Raw genomic sequence first — 20897 nt, 5'->3', positions numbered from 1 at the left:
GAAGCAAATCCCAAACACCATACCATTTCATCTATAAATATTCAGTACATAGTTATAAAAGACAAAAGACTCAAAATACCCCTGCAAAAGCCACATATTATTTTACCGCTAAAGAATTAACCATGTTGTTTAATACTATCAAATGTTCAATCAGTGATCAAATGTCTAATTGTCAATGTCATATGTTTCTTCCAACACATGAAAAGCTACATTTCAATGTGTTTTGTAAGTCAAGTATTGAATCGTTCATTCGCTCATCCTTTTATTTGCCTATCAGTGGTCGGCAAACTTCGGCTCGCGAGCCACATGCGGCTTTTTGACCCCTTGAGTGTGGCTCTTCCTAAGCCTTAGGAGTATCCTAATTAAGTTAATAACAATGTACCTCCCTATATAGTTTAAGTTTAAAAAATTTGGCTCTCAAAAGAAATTTCAATCATTATACTGTTGATATTCAGCTCTGTTGACTAATGAGTTTGCCGACCACTGGCTAGGCCAGTGGTTCTCAACCTTCTGACACTTTAAATACAGTTCCTCATGTTGTGACCCAACCATAAAATTATTTTCGTTGCTACTTCATCACTGTAATGTTGCTACTGTTATGAATTGTAATGTAAATATCTGATATGCAGGATGGTCTTAGGCGACCCCTGTGAAAGGGTCGTTCGACCGCCAAAGGGGTCGCGACCCACAGGTTGAGAACCGCTGGCCTAGGCAGTAATACCCATTGAGGGCCAGCTAAATGCCAGGCGCTATTCTAGGCACTGAGCCAACTGCAATAAATGAGACTGACAGGGACCCTGCCCTCGGGGGGAAGACAGTCATTGCACAAGTCACTGTGAGCGGGAAGAACTCTGGAAAGGGAGGAACAGGTGCAAGGCAGCATGCAGCAGGGAAGCCCATAGCCAGGAGGTCTGGGAGCCACCTGAGAGGGTGAGAAAGGTGCTTAGGAAGAGGTGGCAGAGGAGCACCTGTGACTGGAGGTGAGGGCGGGTCACTCAGTCGGTCACCCTGGGGTCAAGCAGATGAAGCTGGCAAAGCTCACGGGCCCCAGGGAGAAGGCTTTACCGTGGGGGATGGGCTGATGTTAAAGCTGGCCCTGGAGAGAGGACAGCATTTCCTTCTTGGGGGACAAAACCCCCTAGAAGTCCCACTCCAGGCAGAGGGGTTCATATCAGTACAGAGGTAAGGAGGCCTGTTTGGGGTTTAGGGAATGCTTGCTGCAGTTGGGGTGGGAATGGGGTGGAAGGAAGCCTGGGGTCCAAACATAGAGGGTCACACTGGAGTTTGAACTTGGCTTTGCACGTGAATGGGAGTTCCAAAGCTCTGAGCCAGAGAACAGAATGGAGAGATATGGTTTCGGAAAGAACATTTGGGAGGTCAGGACTGCAGGCCAGAGCCCAAGGAGGAAGCTGGGCAGTGGCTCAGGCCGAGAGCTGTGCCTCAGTGGGCAAGGCTGTGGGTTTGGAGAGAAGGGGTGACGTGGTTTCAGGAAGGGGGCAGCAGCTCTGGGATTGGAAGTGAGTGAGAGGACAGGATATGGGTGCTCTGAATTTTGTACCAGGTTACTTGGGTGGTCAGTAAGGCCACCGATGGAGCCAGGAGCACGACAAGTGAGTTTTATCCTGAGGAATGCCAGGTGAGTTTACAAGAAGAACACAATACAAGAAAAAAAAAAACACCAATAGACACAGATAAGGTATTTGACAAAACCCAACATCCATTCATGATAAGAGCTCTCAGAAAATTAAGAACAGAGAACTTCCTCAATCTTATAAAGGAAACTACAAAAACATCCAAATAATAACATACTTAATCCTGAAATGTTGAACATTAGGATCATGAGCAAGGCAGGTTGTCCACTCTCACTACTTCTGCTTAACTTTGTACCAGAATTCTAGCCACAAGGCACAAGGAAAAAACCCAGATTGGAAAGTAAGGACTAACATGGCTCCTTACACACACACACACACACACTAATGGGTTATTAGAAAATTCTAAGGATTCTACATAAAAGTTACCATAGTTCATGAGCGGATTTAGCAAGGTTTTAGAATCTAAGCTTAATATACAAAAACTATATTTCTATAGAAACCAACCAGTTGGAAAACAGAAATTACAAAGCAATTACTTTTATAATAGCATAGAAAGCAGCAGACATTTAGAAATAAATTTTACTAAAGACATGAAAGGCCTTCACACTAAAAGAAAAAAGATGCTGAGAGAAATAAAAGAAACCCAAATACATAGAACACGTGGCAGAGCTGGGGTTTGAACTCAGGCAGGTGGGCCATTGAGCCTTCCCAGTGCCCAAAGGCCCCTGGTGCTTGTAAGGGATGCTTTACTTGGACTCTCACAGAAGCAGCCTCTTACTGGTCCTCACTGTGGTTCCAGGATGCAGGATGTTGATGGATTGGAAGACTCAGCACGTTCAAATGTCAGATCTGCGCACATTGATCTACAGGCTGAACGCCATCCCAATAAAAGTCACATCAGGCTATTTTGTAGAAATTGAAAATTATTTTAAAATTTATATGGACACCCAAAGAATCTAGGAGAGCCAAAGCAATTTGAAAATGGAGAAGAAAGTTGGAGGAGTCACACTATTTGATTTGATTGACGAACAACTATATCTTGAGTGTGTAGTGAATATGCATTTATAGAAATTCATCGGCTTGTGCACTTAAGAGCAGTGAACATAGATTTTATCCAGTTAAAAAAAGAGCTAGTCACACCTAAAATAACTAAAACTTGAAAAATATTATGTAAGATGAGGAAGAAGATTGTTCCTGATTATATACTGCTAAAAATACTCTACAAAAAGTGATTTATAATAGAGGAGACCATTTTTATATTTAAAACATAGGTGACTATCTAAAGGACTCATTAGTAGAATCATCGCCTTTTCTTCACGGGTGATGAACAACGTGCCAGGTGCATGAGCACCCGCATCTCCTCCGTTTATAGATGAGGTAACGAAGGCAAAGCCAGGCTAACTTCTTCCAGGGCTCGTGGCCAGCACATGGCAGAGCTGGGGTTTGAACTCAGGCAGGCGGGCCATTGAGCCTTCCCAGTACCCAAAGGCCCCTGGTGCTTGTAAGGGATGCTTTACTCGGACTCTCACAGAAGCAGCCTCTTGCTGGTCCTCACTGTGGTTCCAGAATGCAGGCTGGTCCAGAATAACTGTCCCAGTTTACAGACGATGACCCTGGGGGGTTGAATAGTCAGCCCCCTTCCCTGCTTCCTTCCGCCTTGAGCTGCGGCACCAGGACCCAAACCTGCCTAGGCCCTGGCTCTTTTTCTGCACACAGGGATGCCGGGGCCCTGCTTCCTGGTGCTGGTGGGAGTAGCTGGCCTTCCGAGAGGAAGAGGCCGATCGGAACTGGGAGAATGAAATCACAGCAGGGCCACCACTCCTGAGCTGCTGGAGGAGCAGAGGCAGCTGATTGGGGGACGTTACAGCATTGCAGCTAGGAATGGGGCTCTTGATGAAGGACTCTCCACATAGCTGGTGCTGACAATGAGGTTTTGCTGATTTTAAATAACAAAAAGGAATAACAGTGACAATCTGAGTGACAGGCAGGGGGCTTCACTCTCTATCCAGCTCACACTGGGAAGAGAGTAATGGCGCTGATAGAGGCCACAGCGCCAGGTCCTGCGTACAACCATGATGTCCCGGAAGCTTGTCCTCAGAACCTTCCCCTTTAGATGCACCACAACCTGTGCTCTCTCAGGACCCGGGCCCCCCAGCCCCAGGGTCTTCTTTCTGTGGACCCTGAGGGGAGACCCTTCTCGCTTTACCGCCACCATCAGAACTGACCTGTCTTGTGTCCCACTCCGCTGCCCTGTGCCCATTCTCTGCCCCTCACTTCCAAACTGTGCTCACACTGTGCTCCCCACCGGATGTCCCTTCTCTCTCCCTCCTCCCCAATCTCTCTGCAGAGCTGATCCATCAACCTTCCCGTGTAAAGCCCCTGCCTCTCCCACACCTTCTTGATCTGGAGGTGGAGGCCAGCTCTCCTTTTCCTGTGCTGTCACTTCATTTACACCATTTGCATGCCAAGCACCACATGTTGCCTCAGATAGTAAGTAGCCTTTTCTATGTCTGACCTATCCCCTTTCTGGATTGTAATAGGCTCCTTCAGGCAGCATCCCATCCCAACTCATTCATTGTGCAGCCCGCCCCACCCTCCTCCAGGGCCCCTTGGCTGTGCTGACACAGCAGGAGTACGTGGGAATGAATGAATGAATGTGCATAGGCGAATAGCCCAGTCCCTACATGCCTGCCTTTGCTCCAGGTCCGGCTCTAGCAAGGTAAACTGTCTGCAAGAGGGAGCTGTTTGGTGCAGACGGGGTGTTTTGTCCCCTTAAGTCACGCCCCACGAAAGGCTAGCCTTCCATGCTGCACAGGAGACAAGAGCTGAGCTCACCTGCATCTTGGAGGGTGGCTGCAGCCCAGGTATTTGAAAATGGCCAATGACATACAAGTAACGTCTGTTAAGCTTTGGACTCCTGTTAAGCTCCTCCATTTGGGTACATCCGATGTCACAACTTACAGCTGTGCCACTGTCCAAATTCATGTATTGACTCAGGAGTTTATTTCAAACTGAGCGGCTCAGCTACCCCACGAGCAGCTGCCTCTGCGGGGAGGAGGATGCTGTTTAATTTCCCATCTAATGGCCTCACTCTGCCCACGAAAGCCTCCCCACCGCGGAGAACAGGCGATTTTCTTTCTCTCAAGCCTTGTTCCCAATCTTCTCTGTGGCAAGAAAGGTAATTGGATATTGGGATTTAAAGCATTTTGTCTCAAAGCCATTTAAAATGGAGCTGAATTTCAACAGGATGGTGCGGAGCGCAGTGGATGCTAAGTGGAAGTGCACTTGAAGAGAAAGGTGGGGTTAGCAATCCCCACTGAGAACTGGGGGAAAGGGCAGAGGTCCCCCTGGCTCTGTCCCTGTGACTAGAAAGGACCCCTGGAGTGATCCCCGCCACTGTTTATACAAACCCCCTCAAAGGCGGCTTTCCGCAAATGCCCCAGGCATTCTGTTCTCTTAGTAAATTGGCCTTTCCGCTGTTGCTGCATGATTGGTTTGATTTGTTTCAGCAAATCCTTTCTTTAAATAAAAAAATATCTAGAGGTAAAATTTAACTCAGTCTGTTTGACAATATTCACCACATTTAAAATCTCCAGGGCTTGCGGCAATGAGGTTTTACTGCGTTCTGAAACAGCCCTCGTGTGTAAATTCTGCAATGGCTAATTTTACTGCGTTCCGCATCCTCTCCAACAGGCTATTGGAAACACGTGAGCAGGGCAGGCTTTAGAGCTGGAGCCCTGGCTCGGTCTCGGACGGTCCCCCCCCCCGCCCCGCCCCCCCCCCCCCCCCCCCCCCGCCCCCAGAGTTGCTTCATTTTCACTCCGGGAGACCCTTGAGCACAGCCACATCCAAAGTTCATTATGACCTTCTAGGATGAAAGGCCTTTGGTTATCAGAGGGCAGGTCCTGGGGGAACCCCCAGCGCACAGAAGGGCTCACCTGGTTCTCAGTGTACATTGCCTGTTATCCGTGGGAAAATTAACAGACGCTCAGGCATCGCGTCTCCTGCCGCCCTCTTCTCCCCCCGCTGCCTCGCGGTGTGTTGTTGAGGTTTTTCTTTTTCGGTGTTTTGTTTTGTCCCCGGCTAGTGCTAAAGACGCTTTCTTTCCCATCTGTCTACTTCACATCTATTTCCTGTGCCTGTAGCTCCTGCTTTATAGCCTCTTCCTCATTAGCTCAGATGCAGCCCCTCCCCACACGTCTAACCAGCCTTGTGCCTTCTTGAACTGAGTATCCCCGTTTGTAAAATGCAGCTAAAGGCCAGCGAGGCTGCTGAGGTCAGCCAGACCCTGTGGAAACTGCCCCGCCCGGGAGAGCGCCGCACAGAAGTGAGGTCCCACCACTGATAACGAGTGCTCCCCAATGTTGTCATGACGACTTGCAGGTCCAGAGATCCAACCCCAAGCTTCTTGTGCAGGGAGGTCTGACTCTAAACTCTCCTCTTTCCCACCCAGGGCAGTCCTTCCACTCCCGGGTCCTGGAGAACTGCGAGGATGTGGCTGACTTCGACGAGGTAGGATTCTCGCAGGGGCAGCTCAAGCCCTGCACCCTGCGCCCTGTGCCCAGAGGGGAATAGCACCTCCCTGCCTCCTGGGGGTGCGCTGGCCCCAAATCCTGGGAGGCCGGTTTGCTTCAGGCACTGATGCCCAAGAGAGCCCCATGCAGGGCCGCTGAGCCCCGCCTGCTGCCAGGCAGGGCCTCTCCTTCTCTCTGGAAAAGGCCCACTGGTGCTGAAGGCCTCAAAGTGAGCCCCAGCTCAGGGCCCAGCAGGCCTAGGGGAGGGGCTCCCCCCTCCCGCCGGGTTTGTGGAGGGCCCAGACTAACCCACCTGCCTTCCAACAAAGCCAGTCTCACAGAAACCTCACCCCTTTCTCTCTAGGAGCGGGGGTGCCCTTCCCACTGTCTCCCAGGAAAGCATTTTTTCCCCTTTTGACCCTCAGGCTCAGAGGGTTACGTTTTCCCCTAGTGCAGTGATGGCGAACCTATGGCACGCGTGTCAGAGGTGACACGCGAACTCATATTTTTGGTTGATTTTTCTTTGTTAAATGGCATTTAAATATATAAAATAAATATCAAAAATATAAGTCTTTGTTTCACTATGGTTACAAATATCAAAAAATTTCTATATGTGACACGGCACCAGAGTTAAGTTAGGGTTTTTCAAAATGCTGGCACGCCGAGCTCAAAAGGTTCGCCATCACTGCCCTAGTGTATGGGCCATTGTCTCATTGGTCCCTACAAGGCCCACTCTTGTTTTTATGCGTGTATGCATGTGTGTATGCGTGATTCTCTTTTAGTCCCACATTCCTTCCCTCCATATACAACCCTTCTAATGTGTTTAATGTGCATCTCTTGGTTTCCTGGGTGTTCTTATAAGATTATCATTGTCTTGTGCACGTGTAATTTATGTTTACTGAAATGGTGCTGTGTTATATATTTTACTTTGTTTCACTGAGCACCAGAGTTAATTCCATCCTCTGGCTATGCCAACCTGACGCTTCTCCCTGCCACACAGCGCTCCACGGGACACACCCACACACATGAGGGCGAGCTCCACCCTGGTCTGCCTGGGACACAGACTTTCAGAGCCCCAAGTGGAACAGTCCTGGTCAGACCAGGAGGGGTTGGTCACCCTACACCAGTGGTTCTCAACCTTCCTAATGCCGCGACCCTTTAAATACAGTTCCTCATGTTGTGGTGACCCCCAACCATAAAATTATTTTCGTTGCTACTTCATAATTGTAATGTTGCTACTGTTATGAATCGTCATGTAAATATCTGATATGCAGGATGTATTTTCATTGTTACAAATGGAACATAATTAAAGCATAGTGATTAATCACAAAAACAATATGTAATTATATATGTGTTTTCCCATGGTCTTAGGCGACCCCTGTGAAAGGGCCGTTCGACCCCAAAGGGGTCGCGACCCACAGGTTGAGAACCGCTGCCCTACACGTTTCGCTTACTCCCCCAGGAGGTAGTGCTTTCATTATTATTCAGTTTAAATATTTCTTACATCCCCCCATGATTTTCTTTCTTTTTTGTTTGTTTTTAATCTTTATTGTTGAAAGTATATGTGTCCCCTTTTCCCCCTCATTGGCCTTTCCTACCCCACCCTCCCTTACAATTTTCTTTTACACCCAAGAGTTATATAATTTTCTTTAGTTTCCAAATACATGCGATGTTTTAGCTCTTGATTTAATTCATTTCTAGTTTTATTGCATTACTATCCAAGCACATAGTTCTATGCTATTAATTCTATGGAATTGAATTTATTGAGACTTCTGTTATGACCTAATTCATGGTCATAACTGCATCCTCAGCTTAAACGGAATGTGTTAAGTGTAGGGTTCTCTACATAGTGCAATGTAAGCTGAAGCACAAGTTATATTATACAAGCGCAAGCTTACCAGTTAGGTTATTCTATTTTCTGCTTGTTTTTCTCTGCTTGATCTATCATTTTCAAAATTGGCTGTGATAGAACCTCCTAGTATAGTTGTTGATTTATATATTTCCCTCTGCAGTTCCATCAGCTGTTGCTTGATGTATTTTGAAACTCTTACTGGTTGCTTATATGCTCACGGTGGCTGGATCTTCTTGTCTATTTTTCCTTTTACCGTTATTTAATATCCCTTTTTGTCTCTTGGGATGTGTTTTTACATTAATTTCTATTTTATCCATGACTAGGATTGCTATCTCAGCTTACTTTGGTGCATTTAGCTGGTATATCTTTTCAACACTTTTATTTTCTTGTCATATTTTTGTCATCTTTTATTTTTAATATTTCTGTGTTTTTAAATACAAGTGTGTCTTCTTGGGGCATGTATTACTAGACCTTATTTTCATACCCAATATGAGAGTCTTTGTGTTTTAATTGATTAGTTTCATCCATTTACATCTATTATGATTGTTATAAGGCTTATTTCTACTACCATCTTATTTTATATTTTTCTCTTACTCTACTTTTGTTTGCTTGTTTTCTCCTTTCCAGCTTTCCATTGAATAAATCACTTTTTCTTCTGTTAGTTTGAAAAGTTATACATTCTATTTTTGTTTTCAAGGTAGTTACCCTTACTTATGATTATGTATCCCTATTGATAGCTTAAATAAATTATTATTATTTCCCCTTGGACTTGTTTTCCTTCTTATTCAAGTACTTCCTCCAAAAGCATTTTTAGTTTTGGGTCTTTGTGTAGCATACTTAAAGCTTTATAACGCTGAGAATATTTTTTCTTATTTCTTCCAGTTTGAATGAGTTTCACTAGATATAAAACTCTGGGTTCAGAGTTCTTTCACAACCTCAAAAATATCATCCCATGTTGCTATTGAGAAGGCTGGTGGCCATCTGATTCTTGTAATTTTATGGATGACATTTTCTTTCTCTCTGGGAAAAAAAAGTGTGATCCCTTTAGCTTTGGTATTCTTCGATTTTATTATAATGCTTCTGATTTTACATCTCCTTATCTTTCCTGTTTTGCACTATTTTGTGAGCCCTTTTAATTGAAGGCCTTTTATCCTTCGTTTATTATAGAAAATTCTATCTCCATTATTTTTTTAAAAAATATATTTTATTGATTTTTTACAGAGAGGAAGGGAGGGAGAGAGAGAATTAGAAACATCGATCAGCCGCCTCCTGCACATCTCCCGCTGGGGATGTGCCCGCAACCCAGGTACATGCCCCTGACCGGAATCGAACCCGGGACCTTTCAATCCGCAGGCCGACGCTCTATCCACTGAGCCAAACCGGTTTCGGCTCCATTATATTTTTTCAAATATTCCTTCCATTCAGTTTTTATATAATTCTCTCCTTGGCCAGCCCTATTATCAGATGTCAGTACTTCTATTTCTAGCTGTGATTTCTTAGCTTTTATGTTTTGGGGTCTATCTAACTTTTCCTGCTGTCTTCTGAGGGAGTTCTTCAAATTGATCTTCCAAGTTTACTAATTTGTTCTGCTTTGTGATCCCTTGTCCTGGTTTCATTGCTAATACATTTCTCTATGGTCCGTTGGTTCTCCTGACCCTGGTCCAGCTGGTACATCTGTTCGGCGTGTTGTCTCCTTTGGAGGAGGGGCCTCTCCAAGTGGCTCTTTACTTGCCTGTGCACGTCCCTCTGGTGTCAGCGACTCTGTTGGTCACAAGTCTTCAAAGGCTGTGTCTGTGTCTAGGGGTGATGGGTGGGACGGGCACCAGAAGGGCCCCAGTCACCAGAGAGAGTCGGGGCCTCATCTCTGAGCCTTTAAGGAGAAACATGGTTGACAGAAGGCAGTCTAGCTTTTGAACAAACTAGCTGTGGGGGTTCACGGAGAGAAGGTGTGAGCAGCTGGTCTGTCCACACCTGTTTTCCTCAGTTCCCTCCCAACAAGGCTGTTACCCCCACTTTATCAGTTAAGGAGCAAGCAAGGAGCGCCCGAGGTCATGCCGGGGAGAGGTAAGGGCAGAAGGTACACAGATTTCCTCTGACCTGTTCTCCCACTGCCGCTCCCATTCACCCCTGGCCCAGGGTCAGCCTCCGTCCACCCCACACAGTCAAACAGCCCTCGGTCTCCCTGGGCTCCTCTGATTTGTTTACCGATTTGTTTGCTGTTTCCTGGAATCCGTATTTCCCTCTTGCTTCTGCAATTTCTCCAGGTTGACTTTGGGGCAAGAACCAAAAGCCTCAAGTCACCATCTTGGCACAAAGCAGAAGCTCTGATGTGATCCCCCATCACAGCTCACCCCTCCTTTTCAGGCTCTAGCTCTTACGTCTGGCTGGGTTTGGACTTGGAAGGGCCTATGGCAGACTGTTCCCTTTGTGGCTGGCATTTAGCTGAGCAGACACCATCCTGAGTGGCCACTCGGAACCTCTGTCTCCTCCTCACCCTGGGCCCATCCCACAACCGTGTCTATAGGCCCAGAGCTACAGGCACCGGGGAGCAAGGCCTCGACCTTCTCACCCGGGCTCTGGAGCAACCACTGATCACTACAATCATTATAGCCCCAGGCTGTGCCTTCTCCCCTTCCTGGGGCGGGTGAATTTCTGCCTCAGTTTCTAAACCTCAATACCCACATTTGTCAAATGGGGATGCCTACGCTATGAAGTCTCTGTAAAATGATTAACAAAATGAGGAATCATTGTGACTACAGAACCGTTGCTGGGTCCTCAGCCAGTTGTCTTGGCCTCAGGCATGCCCCACTACACAACCTGCCCATCCTCTTCCTCTCCTTATTCCCTCAATCAGGGCCCCGAGAGGAAGCGGCTGGTTGGTGAAGATGCAGGCTGCCTGGCCCACTCTCCCACAGTCCCGCCTCCCTGGGCCTCGGCCTGCAGTCGGTCAGGCAAAGCACCCGACTCCCTCCCCCTCACCAAGTCTCCCAGGGGACATGTCCACCCAGGCCTCCAGCCAGTGAGCAACCTGATGCCCCTCCAAGGGCACTGCCACTCCTTTCCATTAACTGCCCCCGGGACACCTGAGCCACAGGTATACATGACATTCGAAGTTAATCACTGTGTCCTTCCCAGCGCTACCTGGCGTGGGGCAGCTGGAGAGTCAGTCCATGCGGCCCCCCAGCAAGGGACCGTGTTCTAGCACCTAGCCAGCCCCCAGGCTCAACAGCACACGGATGAGGATTCGTGCAGGAACCTGGGCCTGGGGAGCCCCTGTGCCAGTGGGGAGAGACCAGGGAAGGGGCGGACGCCAAGGAGGGATGAGCAGAAGCACGCGCCACTGTCAGAGAGGAGCCCTGAGATGGGAAGAAGCGGTTCTCACCTGGGGAAGGTCCCGCTCACCCAGGGGCGGTCAGGGGCGTTTCTGGTTGTCACAGGGGCGACCCCTGGCACTCAGTGGAATGGGGGCAAGGATGCTAAATGACTTGGGGCGCTCAGGACCCTCTGGCACTCCCCCCCCCCCACAACAGCCATCAGAGGATCATGACAGCAGCTTCCAGCAGCAGCAGCAGCACTCAGCTGCCTCCTGAGCGAGTCCTCCTCCACCCAACCTCCACCTGCAGAGGATGAAACGCAGGCTCTGAGAACACGAGTGCCCCCCCTCCCCCCCCCCCTGACCCCCGTGGCAGAGCTGTGAGGGGCAAAGCCGGGGTTCAAAGTTCACTTCTAGGTTTGATTTGAAGCCTCCTCAGGATGTAGCTACTCCTGGGCATGGCCACCCCCGCGAGGTTTTGTTGGGTGGGAGTCTCTTTACCCCCCCTCCTTCCCCCCCACTGCCTCCATTTCTCCCTCTGAGAAGTGGCCACGCCTGGCCACCACCGGTCAGCAGCGCACACCCCACAAAGCAGGAGAGGCCAGCCTCCCACCCCGGCTCAGGGAGGGCCCAGGGGAGCTGCGCCCAGGCTTGCACCTGCCTCCCCAGCCTGGAGCGGACAAATCCTGAACTTCCTGCCAGTGACCCCAGGACAAGCTTAGAAGGGAACCTCAGCTGCTCCTCACAAAACCTCTGCAGGCCTCTTGGCTTCCCAGAAATCCCTTTTCTCGTCCCTACTGCGCCCACGGCCCTGGAACCAGCTCACTGGTACAAAGCACACTGGCTGGGAGTCATGAGCCCTGGGCTGCAGTCCTCACTGAGGCATTGACAGACTGTGTGGCCCTGGGCTGGCCACTCACCCTCTCTGGGCCTCGGGTTCCCCTTCTGTAAAATGGGGGTATGCGCCTTGCTCTGCCCGCCTGACAGAACGGCGCATGGCTGAACAATGAAATAAAAGACAGGAAAGCAAACCCCCTCCTCTACTCAGACAAGGATGACAGGGGCTGCTGCAGGCTGGGCTGAGCGGGAGGAGGGGGCCGCGGAGGGAAAACAATGCTGTGGACAACAATGGGTGGAAACGGAGCCTGGATGCAGTGTCTCCTTTCCCAGAGGCTGGAACCTGAGATCCTGCATTTAACTTACAGCTCTGGAGAGAGAGAGAGAGAGAGAGAGAGAGAGAGAGAGAGAGAGAGGCTTTGCCAGGCCAGCAGCCAGCAGCGGCCCTGCCCTGGAGGAACAGGACTGGCCACACCAGACCCACGTCCAGCCAGTTTGGCTCTAAGCCAGGCCCCATGTGGCCAGACCCCACAGGAGCGGCCAGATGACAATAGCACTTGCAGGAAGAGTAAGAAAAGCAGCTGCTCTTTGCTGAGTGCTCAGCATGCGGCGGGGCGGGCTGAGAGCTTTACACGGGGCTATAACCCCCTGGGTGGGCATCATCCCAGGTGATAAGTAGCCACTTCAGGGTTTGAACCCAAGCTCATCTGATTCCACAGCCTATGGCCACTTGCAAAGTGGACAGGACTCATTCCTGCCTCAGGGGGGCTCAGTCTAGTGGGGAGATGGACCCAGAGCAAAGAGGGACGAGGGGCCTTCTGAGCCCTCGGGGTGGAGGGTCAAGGGGATCGCATCTGCCCACTTTGCTTTTACCTGGAAGTCATGGGCTGCGAGCTCTGAGGGGCCAGGAGTGTACCTGTCTAGTTCATCGTTGGCTTGGCACCCAACCCAGGACTCAGGGGATATTGCCAAGTGAAAGAATAAACCCAAGTTGAGTCTTAAGTCTTTAAATTCCCAAGACAGTCTCTCCCCATTGAACCCTAAAGCTTTGCACCACACCCTAAGATTTTCCCCTCCGAAATCTAGAAGACTGTCCTTTTAAGGATATTGTCCTGCCGATTTAGGTCATTCCAGACCAGTCGGTGAAGCTAGGATAACCCAGGTCATTCTCCAGCCTGCACCAGGGAAACCTTTCCGTGGAGTCCTAGATTGCTGGGCCGATAGGACGCAGAACTCTGCCGCCCTGGCCAGCCAGGTCACGGCCAAGTCTGGGGCTGGAGAACTGGGTCACAGCCCCGCACTCCCCAGGCTCCTGCAACCCCTCAGCCAAGAAAAATTCAAACCAAGCCACAGCCGGTGCCTCTGCTTCTAAGGGGGCCAAATGGAGGTAGCAAAGAGCACCCTGGGCCCCAAGTCCCGTCCTTAAGCCACTTCCCTGGAGCTAGGAGGCTGGTTCAGGTTGCGAAGTCCTGCCTGATCCAAACCCCAGAGGGAGAGGGCAGGTGGGCTGGAGAGGGGGCGGGGGGAGCTGACGCTTGCCTCCACCAGGAAGGTCTTCCCTCGAGCAGCGCTCCTCAAACTTGGCCACACATGGCATCGCCTGGGGGCTCTTCCCATACTGACACCTGGACCCCACGCGGGGACTCAGTTAATCAGTCTCAGGTGCAGGGTGGGCCTGGGGATTTCTTAAAGGTTCCAGAAGTGATTCTCATGTGCTAGCAGACTTGAGAACCTCTGCTAGGTGCTGGCCTAGGAGGGAGGGGGAGGGGGGTGAGAGAGAGAGAGAGAAGGGAAACTAATATAGGGTTGAAATGATGGGGTGATAACAGAGGAGCAAACAGGAGAGAAGGGAAATGGAGAGACCAGGGAGAGTGTGGGTGGATGGAAAGTGGGGAGGAGAAGCGCGGGGAGAGGGAAGAATATTCAAGGGGGAGGAAGCCAGCGGTGAAAGAAGCGTATGGGACTCACGCTCAAGCCTCTCCTTCCTCTCGTCATGAAAGCCCAGAGGAGGGCTCAGTCTCTGGTGCCGGTAGTGACAACCCGGCCGGGCCCCGCTCTAGGAGTTACTTGCTCACATTCTCTCCTCCTGGGGCTCCTTCCTGGAAACATTCCTTAAAGGGCTCCGAGCCCCATATCCGCCTGCTTCCTCTGGACTCTCACCTCCTGTCAGAGGCTCCCCTCCCCTCTCCCTATCCGCAAACTGGCTAAGGATGGTCAGCTGTTTACTCCCGAGGGCCCTTGTGGCCCATGCATCCTCCATCGCTGGGCAAGTGGGTGGTGATGGGCAAACAGAAGTCACAAACAGTTTCCTTCTCCAGGTCTCTTTTCCTCAAAATGACTTCTGTGTTCACCCAGTTAATGTCACTTTCAACACCCTCTTCCTCCAACGTCATCTCCTTTTTCTTCTCATCTTTCTCTCCTTTCAAAGCCCAAACCCCACCCACAGACCCTCGGGTAGATCAAACGCCCCTGCCCCTTCATCCCAAGAAAACGGACGTTGGTGGCTCCCCAGCCCTCTCCCCTCAGCACCGAGCTACTGATTCCGGCCTTCATGCGCCTGTTTATTTCCCCGAAGCCCAACAAAAGCAACTTCATTAAGCAAACCGCAGACTCGGCTGAGCTGGAAGCAGCCAGGCAGCAGCGGGAGCAGGAGCTGCTTAACGGGGCCTGTGGGCCAGGCCGGCTGAGCCAGGCCCCCCTCACCTGCCCTCTTCCTTCCAGCCCAAGGCCCTGCTCAGGACCCTCCCTTCTCTGCATCTTCGTCCCTCTCCTGCAGCTCCAGCTGAACCACAGGGCAAGGGGAGGGGTGCAGGGGGTGGTATCAGGGGCCTCCCTGGGACTTGGTCAGTCCAGAGAGAGGGGACAGGAAGGCCATTTTTCTGAGATAGTCCCTTCCCACATTGGCAGTGACCTTCCAGACTGGCCCGTGTCCCCCAGCCCCCCAGCCCCCAGACTGGGAGAAGGAAGCGTGGCTTTGAAAGGGCAGACTTGCAGGCTGGGCTCCCAGAAGCCTCCCCAGGGCCTGCTCTACCACTAACGACCAAGCGTTAGATCCTGCCGCTTCTCTGAGCCCGAGCCTCTGTCCATACAGCAGAGGACACGTTGCAGCCTCTTGGGTTGTAGCAAAGACTAAATGAATGAATGCACCTAAAGCATAATAAAAAGTTCTCTGTCGATGGCAGCTGTTGTTACTATTACCATCATGATTATTTCTCTCTAGCCTACTGAGCAGTCTGAATCAATGGGGTATAAAAATGAAACAAAATTTAAAAGTCCCTGCCTTCCACTGCTCTGCCAAGCGCCCCCGGGATGCCATGGCTCAGTGCAGTTTGAGTAGACCTCGGGGTTTTCTGGTCATTTTCCGTTATTCAAAGTCAAGTTCAGAAGGGTTTACTACTCCAATCTGTCATCCTCTTTACGCCTGGTCTTCTCTCGTTTCTCAGGCCTGTGGCCCGAGACAGAGTGGGTCAGGGATGCCTACTCAGGTCCTCCACATCTCCTCCCATTCCAGCTGGGGTGGTTGGAATTAGATGGTATTCCAGATGTGAACCTTGCTCCTGTGTAGACTGGGCCAATGTGAGGGGCCAGCTTACCTGGGATCCTTCCAAGTCCCCATACCCCTCCTGTCATGTCCACCCAAGGCCACAGCCATCCCTCTCTCCTCAGATCTTCCGGTGGCCGGTGGCCAGCAGCATCGACAACAATGAGGTGCTCGAGATTCAGATCTTCAACTACAGCAAAGTCTTCAGCAACAAGTAAGCGTGGGGTGGGAGGGGAGGTGGGTCGAAGGGGCTGGGGGCCTGCCTGCTCCGTGAGCTGCCTTCTCCTTTGGGTTTAAAAGGGGACCCACACCCATAGCCTACCCTAGATTGATCTTCTGCTCCCCCATGTTGTCCTCAGAGTCCCCCAGCCCTCCATTGTCGGTCTAGAACACCTCATCCTCCTGTTGGCCCCGTCTGTCCCCAGTGCTTCCTGTCCCCGTCTTTAAGTCTCCCCCTTACACCATACTGGGCGACAGTTATCCATCCAAGAGGTAATGTCATGGCTGATAATATCCTCCAATAGACCATCTGTAGCCTTGAGGACAAACTTGCCTCACCATGGAAGACGAGAGCTCTGAGGCTGCAAAGTCCGATGGTTGAGGAGTCGGGCAAACCTGATCTCGGGTCCCAGCTCAGCCATCTGCTGTGTGGGCCTGGGCGGGTTACATAATCTCTCCGAGTTCAGTACACTCATGTCTAAAAAGGATAAGTACTTACCTCATAGGGAAGCTGTGAGAACTAAATGAGATAGATGTCTGTTCCTCATTCAGTCCCCCAAGTGTTTACTGAGTGCCTACTGTGTGTCAGGCACAGAACCAGGGGCTGGGGATAGGGAGGCGCCTATCCGCAGGGAGCTTACATTCTGCCATGAAGCGCACCTACCACGTGAGCATGGCCACTACTAGAGGTTCAGGCAAGATCCCCGTCCTTCTCTTTGGGCGACAAGCAGAATTCGGAATGATTCGAACAGTCTGGAATGATGGCTAAATATAATAAATACCAATTCCTACCTTGGGTTCAAAAACCAATTGCTCTGGGCTTGCTAACCAGCAAAACCATACCCACTGCTTGGGGTGGTGCCTGGCACCCAGGAAGCCCCTCTGCCTTTGTCTGAGTGAACAAATACATGTCTCCGTGGGTCAGAGGGTGCCCGGGGTGGGGGGGACCTGGGAACAGGAACCAGAAGACTTGAGGGCACCCCAGGTGAGAGCTAGTCACATGACTGATGCATTTGGGAGAAACATGAAATGGTGTGAGAAATGGGACCGATTTGTCCTGGAAGTGGAGGGCAGCTTGGAAACTGGTCCCTCACCGCCCAGTGGTTCCAGGGGCTGCAGGGAGGAGGGAGAAATTGTCCAAGTCAGGGAGCAGGAGACCCCTGGTCCGCTTGGCCCTGCCTTCAGGAACCTTGGACTTCACCGTGAGGATGAGTGTTGGGTCCAGAGGGTCTTGTGCTTCCCTCTGCCTGTCCAGGACCCTTGGCAGGTGTGTGTATGTGAGTGTGTGTGTGTGTGTGTGTGTGTGTGCGCGCGCACGCGTGTGTGTGGCCTGACCCAGGCACCGGTCTCCTGAGGCTCCTGAATAATGCAGGAGCCAGGACAGCAGTGGAGGCCTGGCCGCCTCGGGCACCTGACACCAGGTCCCGGGGGAAAGCGATGAATTATTGACAGGTCCTGGTGCCTGGTTGCAGCTCCACTGTGGTCAGTCTGCAGGCTGTCTGCGCTGAGCCCCCCTTCCTGCTGCCTAAGCACCTGGGAATCCTCCCTGGGGCCAGTCCGGCCTCCGGGGCAGCTGTGGGCACTGTGGGGGGTGCCCCCTCTGTGATGGGTAATCTGGACGGGCCCCTTAGGGGAGGTTGTCAGAGGACAGGAGGTTGGGTCCCAGCCCCTTCACCTAACAGCCTGGGGGAAATGGAGGCCTGGAGAGGGCCCTGGCCCAGGGTCCACAGCAGGGTCAGGGCAGAGCCAGGTCTTCAACCTGCTGACCCCAGGTCAGTGCTCCTTGCCCCAGAGTGAAGGGGCTCCACCTCCACTTTTCAGGGGCACTTAAGCCCATCCTGCGAAGGAGACCAGCCCTGCATGAGCCGTCCAGATAGCACCCCCCCTGCACATTGTGGGGAGAGGGGCCACATCTGAGTGTGCAGTGTCAGAGGAGGTTCACTTGGGTGCTCTCACCACCGCACAGCGAAGCGAGGGCATCACCTTCTTTGGGGAGATGGGGAAAAGCGAGGCTCAGAGAGGTCGGAAAACTAGCCAAAGTCACACAGCTGCCAGGTGGCAGAATCCCCCTTAGACGCCACCTCTGTCTGACTTCAGAGCCTGGCTCTCTACACTGCCGTCTACACTGCCTCCCTCTGAGGGTGGCATTTAGTCTGTGTGTGCACAGGGCTTGGGCCAGGGCATGAGGAGCGGGGAGGGTGGGGGTTTGCCAGAAGGCAGACCTTGGCTGACGGTGTGATTAAAGCCGTGGCGGGTGGACTAGCTGTGAGCGTAGCCGTGGGGCAGTGAGCTCCCGTGAGGGGAGTCAGGCAGGGGCTTGAGAACGTGTCCTTGAGGGTGTTTGAGTGACTTTTTCTTACTAAAATGCTGCACACACTCTCCTCCAGGCCGCTCCCACGTCTAAAGGTCTGAGACGCTAACCTTAGCTAGGCCCGGAAGGCGCCAGAGCTTCTCTGAGCACTTGTGGGGAATAGCTCCATCCTGCCCCCTGGGGGTGTCTTGCCGCCTTGCAGCTTCTCTGCTTGTCCTTGGGCCTTCCTCTGCCTTCTGGGGCACCTGCCAGGGAAGGATGTCCCTGAGTGCGCCCCCTTCGTGGGGTGCTAAACGGCTCCTAGTGGAACAAAAAGCCTGAAGTTCCAGTCAGCAAAGGGCAGCAGCAGAACAAATTCTCATTGTGCCCCCGCCACCTCCCGGCAGCCAGCATCATCAGCATCAGAAACTTGTCAGAAATACGCATTCTCTGGCCCCACCTGCTGAATCAGATGCCCTGGGGTGGGGCGGGGCCGGAGCTGAGCTGGAGCTGGAGCAGATGTGCTGGCTGGAAGACTCTCCCAACTCCAAGTTCAAGTTCAGTGACTTCCCCTGGGAAGCCAGAAATTGGCCATGGGGGAGTGTGTACACCATGAAGTTGCAAAAGCTACAGGTCAGGCCTGCCTTTCCCCTCCCCCAGCCTGTCATCAAACATTGGCCAGTGCAACCGGCTGCGGGTGGGTCCCGGTATTTTGTGTTTTAACAGGTCCTCCAGGTGACCCTTCGCGTTGAAGTTTGAACCACTGAGTTAGAACCGAAAGAGGGGGCTGCAAGACCAGGGTGTTCTTTCATGCCTGTGGTCTGTTCTAATGTCCACACAGTACGGGAGCTGGAACCCCCCTCCCTCACTTTATAAAGACAAAATTGAGCTGGAGGCAGGGGTGGGGAGGGGGGGGCGTGGGTCCAGGTCCCTGAGCCCAGGCCAGCCCTGGTCTCTGTGCACTGCCCGAGCTGGAGACAGGCCAGGCTGCTGTGAGGGAAGAAGCCTTAAGGCGGAACGAGGTCGGAGAAGCTCCTAGAAGCCTACTCAGGCTCAGAGGGGAGGAATGGTACGGACAGTTCTGCCCTCAGGGAGGGAGGCGGGCTGGCAGGTGGGACTGAGCTCCAGAGGGAAGCATCTCATATGCATCCAATGTGCCTGCTCCCGCCACTTCCTCCCGTCATGGACTCCCTGCGTGTTAAGTGGGAATTCACTCAATACCTCCCCTCACCTGGATCTGCCATTGATTGGCTATGTCACTTCCTGTTTTCTCTTCCTCACCTTCCTCCTCTATAAACCAAGGGCAGCACCAGATGGCCCCAGCCTCCCTGCCCCCAGCTCTCACACACTGTGGATGCCCCCCTCGGTGTCTGTCCCTCAACAGGAAGGGCTGTGTATGTGTTCATCCACATGCGGAGTCGCCTTCTCCCAGAGCAACACCTCCGAACCACAGGGTGGAATGGGGTTTGAGTCAACTCAGCATTCATTGGGCACCCACTGTGTTCGTTAATGCAACCAGCAGATGCTGAGATCTCTGATGTGCTGGAAATGTCAAATAGAGGCTGAAACAGGGACCCAACCCTGTCCTGGAGACACTCACAGGAACACCCCCCTCCCCCAACCCTGCACCCCTCTACCACCAGGCTGCTTTCTGAGCGCTGTGTGCTCCGAGCTCTGATGAGGTCTTGGCACAGAGGGTCTCAGTTGGTCCAATAAAGGACACCTCAGATGTGCTGGGTGCAAGTCTCTGGGACTGAGGGCCCAAGTAAACTGCCTGGGAAGCAGGCAACTTGCCCGTGAGTGTCAGAGCTGGGCTTCCAATCCGTCAAAAGCCTCCAACTCCAAGACTGTGCTGCTCACAGCGCTGGCTGCCTCTCCCTGGGAGTGTGGGGATCCCGCCGTCACATGGTCCTCACCCTCGAGGAGCTTGCAGCATGGCCACCGGTGGGCATCACACTGACAAACGGGGATTCATGAGCCAGCGGTCACGGTTAGGGAGGCTGAACGTGGAGGAGCTGCTCACGGGCCCAGTCCTTCCCCAGCAGCCTCTGCGCTGGGCATCTGGATGCTGCTCTGCAGGAGCTCAGCGGAACCCCAAGTCCATGTACCCAGAGAACAGAAGGCTGCACCATTCCACCCTGTCTCCTTGGTCTGTGAACATCCCCCTGGGTGCTCACTGCCCTGGAGCACTCCCGGGAAAATGGGTCTCACACATACACCACACACAGTTGTCGGGGGTCACATGTCCTCCTGGCCATGCCACCCTGGCTGTGGGGCCACCCTCCACAGCCCCGGCCTGAACAAGCCCTCCCTCTCTCCAGCCCGCTCTCCCCTTCCCTGCCCCTCACAGCCTCTGGGGATGTCCCTCCTCACTCTGGCCTCTCCCCCTGAAGCCCATGCCCCCTGCGTCCACAGGCTCATCGGGACCTTCCGCATGGTGCTGCAGAAGGTGGTAGAGGAGAACCACGTGGAGGTGACCGACACGCTGATTGATGACAACAACGCTATCATCAAGGTGGGTGGCCCCAGAGAGCACCTGGACTTGCCCACTGCGGGGTCACCGAGGGCCTGTTACCTCCTCCCCACACACACAGAGTGGCTGGGGGTGGGGCGTCCTCATGGATGGAGCGTGAGGCGGGAGGAGGTGACTCAGGTCAGCTGATTTCAGGGAGGCCACCCTCATCCCTCCAGGCAGCCCTGGTTCGGAGGACAGAGGGTGACCTACTCCCTGGGACACTG

At 52.4% G+C, this 20897-nt stretch overlaps 1 protein-coding gene across 5 annotated transcripts in view; it reads left to right on the top strand.

Moving 5' to 3' along the window:
- The window catches only part of OTOF (otoferlin), a 71929-nt gene that overhangs the window by 5388 nt on the left and 45644 nt on the right, over nucleotides 1-20897 (top strand). For all 5 annotated transcript variants that reach the window (XM_070428848.1, XM_070428849.1, XM_070428851.1 and 2 more), the window contains exons 2-4: nucleotides 6046-6104; nucleotides 15775-15863; nucleotides 20574-20673. In XM_070428848.1, the coding sequence (XP_070284949.1) occupies nucleotides 6046-6104; nucleotides 15775-15863; nucleotides 20574-20673 (248 nt within the window). The remainder of the gene's footprint in view (nucleotides 1-6045; nucleotides 6105-15774; nucleotides 15864-20573; nucleotides 20674-20897) is intronic.

This window comes from Myotis yumanensis, unplaced genomic scaffold (assembly GCF_028538775.1).
Source record: "Myotis yumanensis isolate MYYU_CA2020_CCGP unplaced genomic scaffold, mMyoYum1.0.hap1 SCAF_11, whole genome shotgun sequence".
Taxonomy (NCBI): Eukaryota; Metazoa; Chordata; class Mammalia; order Chiroptera; family Vespertilionidae; genus Myotis; species Myotis yumanensis.
This window is presented reverse-complemented; position numbering and strand designations above follow the sequence as displayed.